Genomic DNA, 14,178 nt, shown 5'->3' on the forward strand with positions numbered 1-14,178 from the left:
TGGTAAGCAGTGTGATAGAAGCCCTGCTCTGCTCTGTGTAGATAAAGCATTAATCCTCCTAATGAGTGAAAGCAACTCACTATTGTCAGTCGACTACCGGGTTACATCGTGAACTCATGACGAACTGAAGGTGAGGCTTTGTTTGTTTATTTGTAACTGATTATAAGCTGTAAAATATCATTTGGATTTCAGATTTTCTTCAACTCACAAGCAACATACCTCCACTGTCAATGACAAAGGCTGGCATTGTAGTATCGTCCCCGTATTCTAAGAGGGTATGTGATGCAATTATGATGTAGTGGAACTCGTACATCTTCGAAACTATGTTTTAAGTTGTAATTATGTTTTGTCATCGGGATTAATCAAATTGTGTATTGAAGTTGGAATTTATGTTTATTTTTCATCCAATTTTCATAATATTACGTCTGGTCTAACAGTTTTTCTCGCCCTCAAACTAATAAACTCCTTCATAAAACTACAAGGAAAGACATTAGGAGAAAATCTTGAAGATTGTCGTAAGATGAAATGCGTACTCATTTTGGAAATCATCAAAACCAACGAGAAGAAGACTAACAATTAAAGGTTCACTTTTACACAATGACATACCACTTGCAAGAATATTTTACGAACTATTGCCAATTCTTTTAAAAAATAATCCATGCACCAATGATTATAGATATCACACAGGATTGATAATTCTTGAATTTTGAATTCAGATGCAGATGTAACTCAAGCCAGATGAACTTTATTAGCAATGTTGTCTTGTTTTAGATAGGTAAGTAATGTTATAGGTGAGTAGATATAACTTTTCACTTATAAAATGTTATAAAATATTATTAGCTTAGTTATATAGGTTAAATGGTTTTTCATATGGCTATAAAAAAAATTGTTTAGATATATAGATATATATTTCTGTAAGAAAAAATTTATTATAGTTTTTTTTCTATGATTCTAGAAATTTTGTTGTACTTTTCCTAGTGTCAGCTAGAGATTTTCTCACGGGAGGCCTAGGAAGTGAAGTTGTTTCTAGCCTCGTTGGTCAATGGACCCTTGGGAACTCATCGACCATGAACCAAAACTCTCTCCTAGTGGTCATATTTGGAAATCGTCCCCGGATATTTTTGTCATGAAAGGTTTCGACTTTGGAGTTACGTTTTCTCAGGTCTCCACAGTTGATCATGGTTACAAAGGGGTAGTTATGGAGATGACTTGGGTTAAGGAGGGATGATTGAGAAGATTCAAACTCCTAGACTAGGTTGGGTACTAGCTCTGGGAAGGCTTCGAGCCTCAGATCTACAAGGTGGAGTTTGAGCTCTCTAGGTCAATCTTAGGGCCCAAGGAACATAAATACTCACAAGTCTTTGGTCCTTTTTCCACAACCACTAATCCTAGACATAGGGGCACCACCTAATACTTTGGTTTATGTCACAAAAGTTTTGGCACCAATGAGGAGATTTACGATTAAGGGGATATGTCATTCTCACTTCCATTGTAGGATATTAGTACTCAATAGTTTCTTAGCAACATGCAAAGTCCAACTCCTAGGGGGGAGCAGAGAAAACCTTGGGTTCATAGGAGTGCTCTAGCTCTAGCAAGAATGTAAGAAAGGATATGGGACCATCTATGGTGAGCTTTCGAAATAAGCCTCACTATGCCAAAAAAGCCAAGAAAGTAAAATTGTCTTTGGTCTTGGGGGAAAATGTGAGAATGTAGAAGGCAGATGAACTCGCTGAAAAACCCTTTGTAGGGTGATTCAAGGGAAGGAGATTTGGTATACAAACTCTGAAATGATGGGTGGTCAAAGAAGTTGCTCCAATGTCCAAATTCCAACTAGAGGTCGAGTTGTTGGAGAGGGTGGATCCACCTAAAATTTGCAGAGAGAGTGGGTGAAAACAATGTGTCTCAAAAGGTATGGCATGTTGACTCCTCCCTAGTAATTTTTCAATTACAGATGCCATTATTTAATGCTAGTAAAGAGCAGTTGGATTTGGTCCCACTCTGGATCCATCTACCTAGTCTACCAATATCTTGTTGGGATGAAAGGATATTCTAAGATATCGAGAACTTGATCAACACATACCTGGATCATGATACTTCTTGCCTGTCGATGGGATAGAAGACCATGGCTAGGGTATTGATTAAAGTGGATTTGACGACATTGAGACTAGTGGAGGGGAGAATGACATTTAGACCCTATATTATGAAGGAATACAATCGGGATGTCAAAGATTCCATTGTTATGGACATCTATTAAAAAACTATGAATCTTGGCCCTATCGAGAGGTTGTTGGGGTTGCTCCTCAACTGAGGGTCCCAAATCCTCAAAGCATAAAATATCTTCCTCGTGGGATATATGTTGGCCAATTGTGAAAGAGTATAAAGATGGATCTCACCGAAGTTTTCCTTCTAGGCACTAAGGATTCCATGGATCTAGATGAGCGATGACCAGAGTCATCAAAGAACCATCTGATAGGTACTACACATTTGTTCTCTGCCTTGGTTATTTTTACTATTTCAAATGGTATTGGTCTTTCGAATTCTAACATATTTGGGTTAGTGAGGACTTTTTCAGCCTACTATCCTCAAGGGAATGGACTTGCAAAAGCTTCCAACAAGTGTCTAATTAATATCATCAAAAAACTGTTGGAAGAAAATAAGAAAACATGGAACAAAAAATTGATCAATGGTTTGTGGGCAGACAGGCTTACAACCAAAAAATCCATTGGAACCAGTCCTTATGAGCTAGTATATGGCATGGAGGTTGTTTTTCCCTCATCTTTAGGGGTTCCTGTCATGAAATTACTGCAAGAAGCTCAAGTGGAACCAAATGATATACAGAGAAGGATAAACCAGACCATCCATTTACAACAAACCAGGGAGGAGGTGTACCAGAGATCTTAAGTACTACAAGAAAAACTCAAGAAGATCTTTGACAGAAGGACCAAGGCAGAAGATTTCTACCTTGGAGATAAAGTGTTAAGATGGGATTCCAAAAGGGAGGATAAAGGAAAACATGGAAAGTTTGACTTCTTGTGGAAAGGGCCATATATAATATATGCTTTCAGAGGAAACAATGCATATTTTCTTAAAGAGTTAGATGGTGCAGAACTTGAAGGAGGACTAGTTAATGGTCGAATGTTGAAGCATTACTTCGATCCCAATTTTTAACTCTGATTAGATTTCTAATTGTACATAATATATCCTTTATAATGTCAGTGTTGATTGGACGGTAAACTTCTAAAGTTGAAGCCCAAAGAGAAGGCCCTAAGCTTAGAAGCATTACTGTCATGAATACAATAAAGTAGCAGGAAAAGGAAGATTCCTGAGCACAATCAAAGTTGTTCAGAAGGCCATTGATCTACTGTTCTTGACTTTCCATCGGGGAAATCCATCCCCAATTGGAGCCAATGTTATGCCCCTATACCATTAGGTGTCATATATCATGATTGACTTGGTTTAGCTTTGAAATATGTTCATACCTTTACTTGTTGGAAAGGTTTTCCACATTTGTAAAAAATCAAAAAATCAAAAATTAAAAAATGAAAAGAGGGCATACCCTAGAAAAAGAATAAAAGGATAAAAAGAATAAAAAGAGGTCAAAAAATGAAAGAAAATAAACCCTAACAAAAATAAAAGACCAGGAAAGTGTGCAAGATCAAATGCCACTACTATTTTACTTTGTGTAATAATTATTGTGTTCAACTTGTTACCTATGGCACAATCCATGGTAACCAAACAGTTTAAACTTGGTTATTTCATGTTTTCAATTTCATGTTTTAGAAATAGAGACTAAAGATCTAACCAAACGGCGTAAACTTGGCAGATAAGTAGATAGGTAGAGTGAAAAAGGAGCTCAACAGTTTAACCTGAGCCCTTGGATGTAATAAGTGTAGACTTAGATAGGCATCACTATGTAAAAGAAAAGAAAGTTTGACAAGGGTTTGCCAGTCTAAGTGCACCCTAATAAAGAAGTGAAAATGCTAGGATAAAGTAGGTAGGGTAAGTAGACAATGGTTGCAGAATAAATGTGTGGTGAATGATAAGTTTAAATGTTTAAATCTTTTACTTTCATCACTTGGCAAAGGCATGTATCACATGGAAGGCACATCAACATTCAAAGTCACAATAATTAACTTCCCCACTCATTTTCCCTAAATTTTCACTAATTCCCTAAGTGCTAAAGGTAATTGCTAGAGTTAGAGGGGCTCAGAGCATTTCTCTAACTTTTGGAGGGACCGGACCCTCGGCCCAATAATTGGAAATGCCTAAAGTACTTAAGCCCCTTTCATCAGCATTACCCCCCCCCATAAGATCACTCATTCCTTTGATAAAACTTTTCCTAAGTAAAATCCTATTTTACTTAGGGAAATTGAAATAAATCTTCATAAAAACCCTTTTTATACACTTTCAGCCTAAGTCAATATGTTATATGATGAAATACTTTCAGAAAACATTGGGCTTAGCGCTTTTCCATTCATTTGGTCATATTAACCACTAATGTTTTATTATATAATTCCCGAATAAAACAAAATTACCCACACCCGTATTATATTATACAAAACCCCAAATTATTATATATCCCACCCCTTGGTTAAATATAACCATAAAATAAATAAATAAATGGAATTAATTAACTAATCTGTAGTTAATTAAGAACCTGACCCCTCCACCATTTAAAGAGGATTAATTACGTCATTCGGACTAATTAATAACTTGATAACCAATTAAATCACCCCCGATATGATTAAATTTTTTTTTAATTTAGATTGGGCCCGCCCTCCGTATCTGCCAGTCATTTCATTTCCCCGACCACCATCCAATCGGATCCTGCAGATCCAATGGTCATCACGCATATCACATGGGCCTCTGTGATCGACTTTTAGCGTGCGATGGTGAGCGGCTTCATGAATAGTACCGATGATACGTGTCAAGCAGCGTATGGAATCGCGCGGTCCCTCCCAAATACCACTTACCCTCCAATAGCGGTGTGATGAAACCTGCTTACCGCTTCCCACTAATGACAAAACGTCAAGTCGCTTCCCCGCTGATGCCACCTGTCCATATCACGAAACTTGCCAAAAACTTTGACTTTGCATAAAAAACAAAGTTAAATTGTTTTCTGTCCTTATTTTGAAAACTCATGCATGCAACTAGAACATGAATTCAACCAGCTCGTACTCCAACCATCAGCCACCCTGAAATTTGCAGTCCAACGCCGCTCTAGTCCACCATTTGCACCCAGTGAACCTACACTCCATTGCCAATCACTCCATAAACATATATTTACTAGTTTCCTTCCGAAAACCCTGTAAATGCTTAATTTCTTCTGTGATTACGTTGAAAACCCCAAAATTCAGTATATTTCAGTTGCTGAACTTAAAATTAAAGACTCCCAGGGCCCATGTTTCACCTATCTCACTCAATAAACCCCATTTTCATCTTTGAATCCACAAGAACCAGAAATGGAAACCCCCGTGGCACTCAATGTACCTCCTATCACTACTCCTCATAGAGATTTGGTTTATCTGCCCTTAGCAGATAAAGATTTTCAAATAAAAGATCTTCAATCTAATAAAAAACTTCTTGAAAGTATTTTTTCAATGCTAGGACAATTACATGAATGGCTCTAATACCATAGGACTATGGGAATCAAGACTCCCATGGTAAATGCTCCCTTCTATGCACATTTTCCTTGACATTATCCATCAATGTCAAGCCAATTATAATCACACCCTCAGAGCAATAATGTCCCCTAATCAAACTGTTCTCTTCACAATTACTGTAGACTCAATCAATGAAATGCTACAGTTTCAGCCCGGTCAAAACCTCACCCCCATTTCCCTTGGGGAATTGCTTGAAAATTCCACCAAAATGTCTAGTTCTGAACTCAATCGCCTTTGCCACGCTTGCATAGATAGGTATCACATACCCAAAGATCCTCGTCCCTATCTAACATGTTTTTTCACTGACATAACCCGAAACATTGTTGATATGAATGTTGTTGTAATGGGTTTCAATACTAGTGAGTATGTGGATGAATTGACTCTAGTTTTCACGTCCATTTTTACCCTTGGTTATCCCCCTGCGGTCAAATATAACTATGCTTTTTTCATTGCTGAGAAAATCCATGACCATTTCATGAGACTAGAAAATGAAAAGGTATTCAAGTATTCTATAGTCATATATCACCTTTTCCTTTACTATCAGTCTGACAAGTTTCCTTTCTTTGTGAATAAGCTTGATACCGGAGGTAATCCTAGATCAGTCATTTTTTGGTCTTCCATCTTTCACTACTCGTATACTTGTCCCTATTCATATAATGAATTCATTGACCAGTTTGTCCACCCTGTGACCACCATGTTGACAGGAAATCCTCCTCCTAGGATTAGTGATGAGATCAAGAAAATTTTGCGATTGTCAAAGCAATACAAGATAGGAGACTGGTACTTATACCAAAATCACACTGAGATCCAAATCTATGGTTGTGAGCTCCCTCCTTTCAAGCTGCCTAAGTATGTCCCTATGAGATTGTTTGCCCTGGAATATTACAGGAAAATGCTAAACTCTGACCAAATTCATTTCACCAAGGCAAAGAAGAAAGCCCAATTAAGGATCAAAGACCACTTAGGCCCATTTATATGCAACAATAGAGAAGTAGGGAAAAGAGCAGAAGAAATCATAGAAACAACAATGAAACTCAAGAAAAGCTTTGCTTGGAGATATGACCCACAAGGTTTCATTTGTGATAGGAGAATGAAACATAAGCTATCACCCTATATCCATCATAAAGTCCCTGAGATAGAATAGTATGCAAATATGGATGAATGGAGGGAAGGAACTCTAGTTGAAATGGATAGTGATCAAGTTGAGGTAGAGAATGTGATGAAAGACTTAGAAAAGAGACTTGACCTGGACTCTTTTGAATAGGTACATGTAGAGTCTTCCCAAAGACTAGCACAGAAACCCAGTACTTCTACAACAGAAACTTCTCAAAAGCAAACACAGGAACCTAGTTCCTCCACAGCAGAGCCATCCCAAAGACAATCTCAGGAAACAAGTACTCCAGCATCAGGACAACCATAAACATCAAGACAAATAGAGATGTTAGAGCAGCCTAAAACCTCTGAAGAAGAAGCTCCATCACAAACTCATCCAGCTCAGGTTAATATGGGACATCCCCCAGCTGTGCAAACTGCTCTAAATGAGGAAAGTAACTTGAAAAGAGACAGGGAAGTAACTACCCCTACCAGTGGTCCTCCAGACCAGCCTAGTGCTAAGAGGCACAGGCTAAATCCATATTTAGTGGAAGAATACAACAAAGAAACCACAAAAAGCACGAAAAAAGAAGGTGGAGACAACTTAGATACATTTCTGATAGGTGGAACACCTTCTAGCTCACAAAGACAAGAGCTTGAAAGACAATAGAGTGTAGAAGTTTCATCTTTTAGATCTTCATCTGAGAAGATGATAGACATAAAAGGAAAATTCAAGGAGATAAAGACCAAGAATGAGCATCTGAAGGCCCGAGCCTACGCTCAATACTTGAAGTTGGCCCCTACAAATCAAACCAGATTGATGTTAGCTTTTGACATCAAGGAAGGAAAAATGCAAATGAGCTTTCTAAAGCCCACAGTGTTACAGCCCAACTCATTGGCAGATTACCTCAAAATTAACTTTGAAGTCATGGCTAAAGACATCCACCCCATATACCAGATAGAACTGCACAAACAAATAGGGGAGACAGCCTATTCTACACTGACTAGCAAGGCAATGATGGCACATAGGTTGCAAAATTCACTGAGCAACACTACTGCCCAACTGCAACTTGAAAAGGCCTCCTCACAGGCAAAAGACAACATAATCAAATCATTGGAGAAATTGATTATTGAGTTGGGCCATGACCCAAAAGATATCAAGGCAGTAAAAAGCTTAATAAAGAAGAAAAATGAAGATATAGTTGCACCTAGGAAACAATTGAAATTGCCACCACTCATTCACCCTCAGACTGCTGAAGTGATTGAGAAGAAGAATGAAGAAGAGCTTATGGACTTGGTTCTTAATCTAAATGAACAATTAAAAGAAACAGAGCAGGAATTAGAGAATGTAGTACAATCTAGGCAGAGTGAGTCAACCATACAGCCCCAGACTGTAGTGCCTATAGTTTCAGCAGCAATCCCTTCTACATTGGCATCAGCTTTAGAACCAAATATTCCTTTGGCAACAACTGCACCCATAGAAGTAACAGGAACATCACAGATAGGTACACCAACATAGACAGCAGAGGACTTGATTAAGTCCATGGAGGAGATGAAGCTCCAAGTCATAGAGCTGCAGAAAGTGAAAGAGAAATTCACTACTTTGGAGCAGAAATATGATGTATCAAAAATCAGTTTTGCAGAAGAGATGAGGAAAAACAAAGGCTTAACCCAACAAATTAGAGCACTGGAGAAAGACCTTACATTTGAAAAGCCCTTGACAGAGATCAAGAGGATATTGTGGACCAATATCATTGATTCCATCAATGATATTTGGTCATCCTTTCAAATTATTTTTGAACAAATTGATTTGGTTAATCTTGCTCTTGAAGAAGTTCAAAGGAATAGAGAGGAATTGGGTAGAAAGCTTGAAGAGGCAATCTAGTTAATCAACTTTCTAAACAGTAGAAATAGGCAACAGTTGGAGCAATTAAACATTGAGGATAGGACTACTACCATCCTCGAAATAAATAAAGTATTCACCAAAAGGAATCTAATGCAAGGCCTAGAATGCAAAAGTCAAAGTATGCAGGAAGATATCGATGAGTTCATGGAGAAATTTGGCATCTTACAAAGTAAAGGACTCCCAAGTCCTTTAGTCATCAATGAAAAGCTAATGGTTCAGATAGACTACATCAACAAATTACATCAGCAAGCTAAGCATCGGGCCAATTCATCTGCAGTCAAGGCATTGCCCACAGGGAATGTTCTCTATGATGGTTTGGAGAACCTTTTTTACATTGAACATGAAGTGAAGCACCTATTCCCAGAGCAACCCAATTTTGTGAAATATACTGAAGCAGATGAAATCTATAGGAAGCTGACAAGGACAAGAATACCAAAAGATGATTGGTGGTCCAGCATGACTAACATCCTGTAAATTACCATGACTTAAGTGAGGTAAAGAGAAATAATTACCACAGTAAATTTTGGTAAAAAGGGTGAAAAATGGTGAACAGGTAAAGAGTATCAGATACAGGTGAAAGAGTATCAGTGAAAAGATAAGATCAGATGTCCAGCACAGAGTTACTAGCACAACAACAAGATGCATAATCATAGGACCTGCCTCCAACGCCTTCAATAAAAATAGGGACAACAACAGTCAGTTCACATTCTATTTCTACATTTGAGACCATTTGTCTCTATATTCATGCGAAAGATATTTAGTTTCCCTAGAATATATCTCTATTAGTTGGGAGATATTTTGATGTAAACATTTGTATAAATACTTCTTCATTCGAAGTATTAGGTGTGGATTCTTAGACATTTTTGTAGACAATTTACTTTTGTAATTGAAGTGCTATTGAACAACTTTTGTATGGCTGGCTAGAACAAAGTAATAAAGCAAAGGACTTTTACAGGATACCTGTGTCAAATGAGAAACAAATAAGTATTCTATATCCTGTGTTTTTACAGTTTTTCTAGTTTAAATATTCATATGTGTTTCATATCTGAATGATAAATGAAAAGTTATATTTCAAAAAGAGCTTTGCTGCATTCTGTCTTTAAAATCGTTTATATTCTTAATGTTTTCTTCCAGACTATTATAGGTAGGGAATTCTTAATTGCTCCCTGCTTTCATAATTTATTACTCTGACCATTTAACAAAGAATTCTTAATTGATTTTTGTTAATGAGCACTCACCTTCGCTCATTTTGGACCCTGTTGAAGGATTCTTAGTTGCCCTTCCTCCCTGTTCAAGAACATATCACCCATTTGAAACTATCATTTGTCTTTTGTTTGGAAATCTTGCCCTGTGAAATTTCTCCTTTGTTAAATCAACCTGATCTAGTTAAGCCATCCTTCAGTTGACTCCATAGCCCAATGGCCTAAATTACCTTGATCTATCCATCTGCTCTTGAATTCCACCACCAAACAAAATCAAAACCCCCCAAGCTTTCATAACTAGCCTAATATCTCACAAAACAAAGCTAAATCACAAAGAGAGAGCCCTCTTTGAGTATAGATTGGCTAGATTCTGTACTTAAAATATTGGTTTGTGGTTACCTCAGAGTGTCCTTTCTTTTGATAACTTTTAAGGGAAAATATGAGTGATAACAGGTAACTCACATGTACACGCAACTGAATTTAAGGCAACCATCATATATCCAGCAAACTTATGATTCAGTTAATTCATCACATGTTGATATTTAATCAATGCATCAGTACTTCATTAACCATATAAACAATAACCATGTACATTAATAATAGAACAAACCATCGCACATAAGAAACACACATGAACGCCAAGATTTAAGGTGGAAACCCAATGCGAGACAAAATCCACCTGCCGTTGTCTTCTTTTAATATAGGAAAAACATGTTTACAATCTTGTACTGGTGCAGACTCATACTAGTATGTAGGCACCCACCTGCAGAAGGCTACAACCTTCTCTCAATCTCTAGCTTCTACTGGAAGTGGTGTACAACCCCCTAGCTCTTGTACTAGCCGATCTGTTTACTAGCATGTAAGTGCCAGCCTACAGAAGGATCCAACCTTCACTCATTTTCTAGCTACTACTGGAAGGGAGCTCCAACCCCTTGGCTCTTGTACTAGCCAATCCATTTACTAGTACGTAAGCGCTAGCCTACAGAAGGCTCCAACTTTCACTCATTTTCCAGCTGCTAATGGAAGGGAGCTCCAACCCCCCGGCTTTTGTACTGGCCGATATGTTTACCAGTACATAGGTGCAGGCCTACAGAAGGCTACAACCTTCTCTCTTCCTCCAGGGACCACGTTTCATAAATTTTTAGACTGGATACTCCTGGAACCCAACACCACAATCTGAAGGCCACGTTTCATCAAATTTTCACACTAGACCTATTAGTAACATTGAAGCTCAAAATTAATCACCACTACAATACAACCATCAAATACATCTGCATCAACCAATCACTGAAACCCAATCATCAATCTCTAATATATCTGAAACCCAATTATCAATATCTAATATAACTGAAACAATCAATCATTGAAACCTCTGAACCTCTAACACCACAGAATCAAACAATCACTGAACCTCTGACACAACTGAATCAACCATTCATTCAAACTTAATTAAATTCAACCAATCAGCTGGAACAGACAGATCACTGTAACTAGTACACAAATCTGAAACCATAACACTACATCAACAACCAGAACTAACTGTAACCTCAAAAGGCATGTGTCAGAATGCGTACGCTCCTTCAATGAAGCAAACCTATGTGTATACGCTGCTTCCGTTTTCCCAACCTATGTACAGTTCTAAAGATACTAAATCTTAAAACCTCTGAACCACAAACTGTACCAATTAGTGACATTCTGAAGATATACTATCATATTACAGAGTTGTAAACAGATAGCAACAAGGATCACCCTTCTTTCTCAATCAATCAATAGATCAGACTCAACTTCCTTATTCATTCAGTTCTACTTTCAGATCTAAGAAGACATCATTGACAAACAACAGTAAAACAGCAGCATTGATCTTATAGATCAATCATCCTTTAACATTAAGGTTTTCTTTTGCATACGCTACTTGGAAGAGCCAAACCAGCATGTATAGGCACCTTCACCAAAGCTAACCAGCGTATAGATCTGCAAATACTTACTTATAACTTTGTTGCAATTCCCGACTTCAGACATACCCAAATCATTACATATAAAGGATAAAACATGTGTTAGCAATAAGATCTATCCCATCCATTATCAAATCACATAATGATAAGTCATTATGATCCTTATCCATCATTAGATCTCATCCATCATCAAATGCTCAAGTGCATATTTAGTCTAGATCAAGCAAAGCATTAGGAACCCGTAACATGCATATTTTCTTTTTATCTGACACTTCATAAGATATTAATTACTTGTGTACTTATCCCTTTGATCTTCTCCTCCTTATACAGTTTTAGGCCTTTCTCAATACCTTGGACCAAAACCACATAGGACCAATACCTCGGACCAAATACCTTGGACCAAATACCTCGGACCAAAATCTTGGACCAAATACCTTGGACCAATACCTTGGACCAAAACCTCAAACCAAAACCTTGATTTTCCATCCCATACGCGCTTTTCCTTCTGTGAAAGTGTGTGCATACGTATATGCTTCTTTGGTTCCATGAGCTTGCGTGTATATGCTACTTGGACAAGGTGAACCAGCATATACTTCTTAAACCATTCTCTTTCTTCAATTTCGTGATTTTGATCTGTAGTTCTTTGTTCCTTCATCGTATTATTTTGTACCATTACTTTGTTCCCTCTGAATAGACTTGTTATAATGTGATTTTCCATATTACTTCAGAAATGATTCCCTTGAATTGCCATACATTTTGTCACATCTGTGTATCTCTCCTGTAGATTCATTTAGTTACCATATACAAGTGAGTTGTTCTGCTACAAGTGGGTTGCCATCAAGTACAACACATGCATCATAATGCCAACACTCTCCCCTCTGTTATTTTTTTGGTGGAAGAAGGTCAAAGTCGCATTTTGGATGAGGAAAAATAGAGAAGAAAATGTGATGGATTCCTGGAGGCTAGGAATTTAGGTATCACACATATTTTATTTGTTGATATCATACATGGCTTTTGTAATGGATCCCCAAGAGAGGTAGAAAAAATGATGAATATTTTATCCTTTTTTGGGAAAGTCACTGGTATGTTTATCAATTGCAGAAATTCATCCATAACTTACTCAAACCTGGAGGATGAAGAGATCAATCGAATATCATGTTACCTCCCTTTTTATTCTAGGCCTATGGATGATGGTCTTAAGTACTTAGGTTTTCACTTAAAGCCATAAAATTACCCCAAGGAGGATTGGATGTGTCTAGTAGTGAAGGATGTGAAGAGAATTAAAAACTTGATTCATAGGTAGTTGTTTAGGGAAGGTCATCTGGTCCTAGTAAATTTTGTTTTAAAAGAAATCACATTTTATTGGATGTCCCTTGCCTAGATCCCCAAATGTGTGCTAGAAAAAATCAAAAGACTTTTCTTCAATATTATTTGGTCTAGGAACAAGGTGGAGGGCATGTTACCTTGGGTTTGTTGGGAGAAAATAGCATGTCCAAAACAGATGGGTGGATGAGGCCTTAAGAATATTGGTAAGATTTTCAAGTCTTTGGTAGAAAATTGTGGATGGAGGTTAATTTTCACTCAAATCATGTGGACCTCGATGGTAATTCAGAAATATATAATACCAAGTACTTTGTAAGATTGGTTCCACATAGAGGATAATCCAAGATTGAATATGTCAATCATTTGGAGTGTAGTTCTGAATACATTTGATCTTATCAAAAGAGGTGTTGCTTGGAAGGTATGTAGAGGAGACAAGGTGAAAATTGGGCATGACCCATGGGCAAAAAGTATCCTTGACCACGTTCTCCCTCATCCCCTAGTGGAATAATTGTGTGACAAGGTTGGTGATCTAGTGAAGAACTAGGTTTAGTAGAGGAATTTCAAGAATTGTGTAGACATTATTGTTGTAGTTGTCACAACCCCCTAAAAAATTTTCATATATTCTAAATTTTGGAGCCTCCTTTTGGTCTTGTGAAGTATGATTTTGAGTTATTTAAGTCATCATTGGTCTTACTTTTCTAAGTGTCAATTCATCTTGTAGTAATCTCAAGTGTTGTAAATTCTTCATCCTCACGTGCCTAGCTTCTTTCCCTGAATTGTTCACTTCAAGTTGACAATCACTCCTTGTCAAACACAATTATGCACTCTTTCATAGTAGTGACTATGTATGCCTTGACATTAGTGATTGCACAACCCTTTTTGGTAGTAAACTACGCAGTATCTTGTGATAGGAAATTATGCAATCCCTTCTGCTAGTGAAGTGCATAGTTCCCAAAGATAGACAACTTTTCACTCATCAAGGATAGAAATTGTGCAATCCTTATGGATGGCTATTGCGTAAAACTTTTTAACATTGCACG

The 14,178-nt window shown here is 37.5% G+C and overlaps 1 protein-coding gene across 1 annotated transcript in view; it reads left to right on the top strand.

Annotated features, from left to right (window-relative positions):
- Nucleotides 1-8,043: 8,043 nt before the first annotated feature.
- LOC149160344 (putative membrane-associated kinase regulator 2) overlaps nucleotides 8,044-14,178 on the top strand; it is a 56,165-nt gene continuing 50,030 nt past the window's right edge. The window contains exon 1 of the mRNA XM_089434590.1: nucleotides 8,044-8,260. Within this exon, the coding sequence (XP_089290716.1) occupies nucleotides 8,044-8,260 (217 nt within the window). The remainder of the gene's footprint in view (nucleotides 8,261-14,178) is intronic.

The sequence above is a fragment of the Pinus tabuliformis genome, chromosome 5_2 (genome assembly GCF_031772625.1).
Source record: "Pinus tabuliformis cultivar Carrire ecotype Pingquan chromosome 5_2, CPIR1, whole genome shotgun sequence".
Classification (NCBI taxonomy): Eukaryota; Viridiplantae; Streptophyta; class Pinopsida; order Pinales; family Pinaceae; genus Pinus; species Pinus tabuliformis.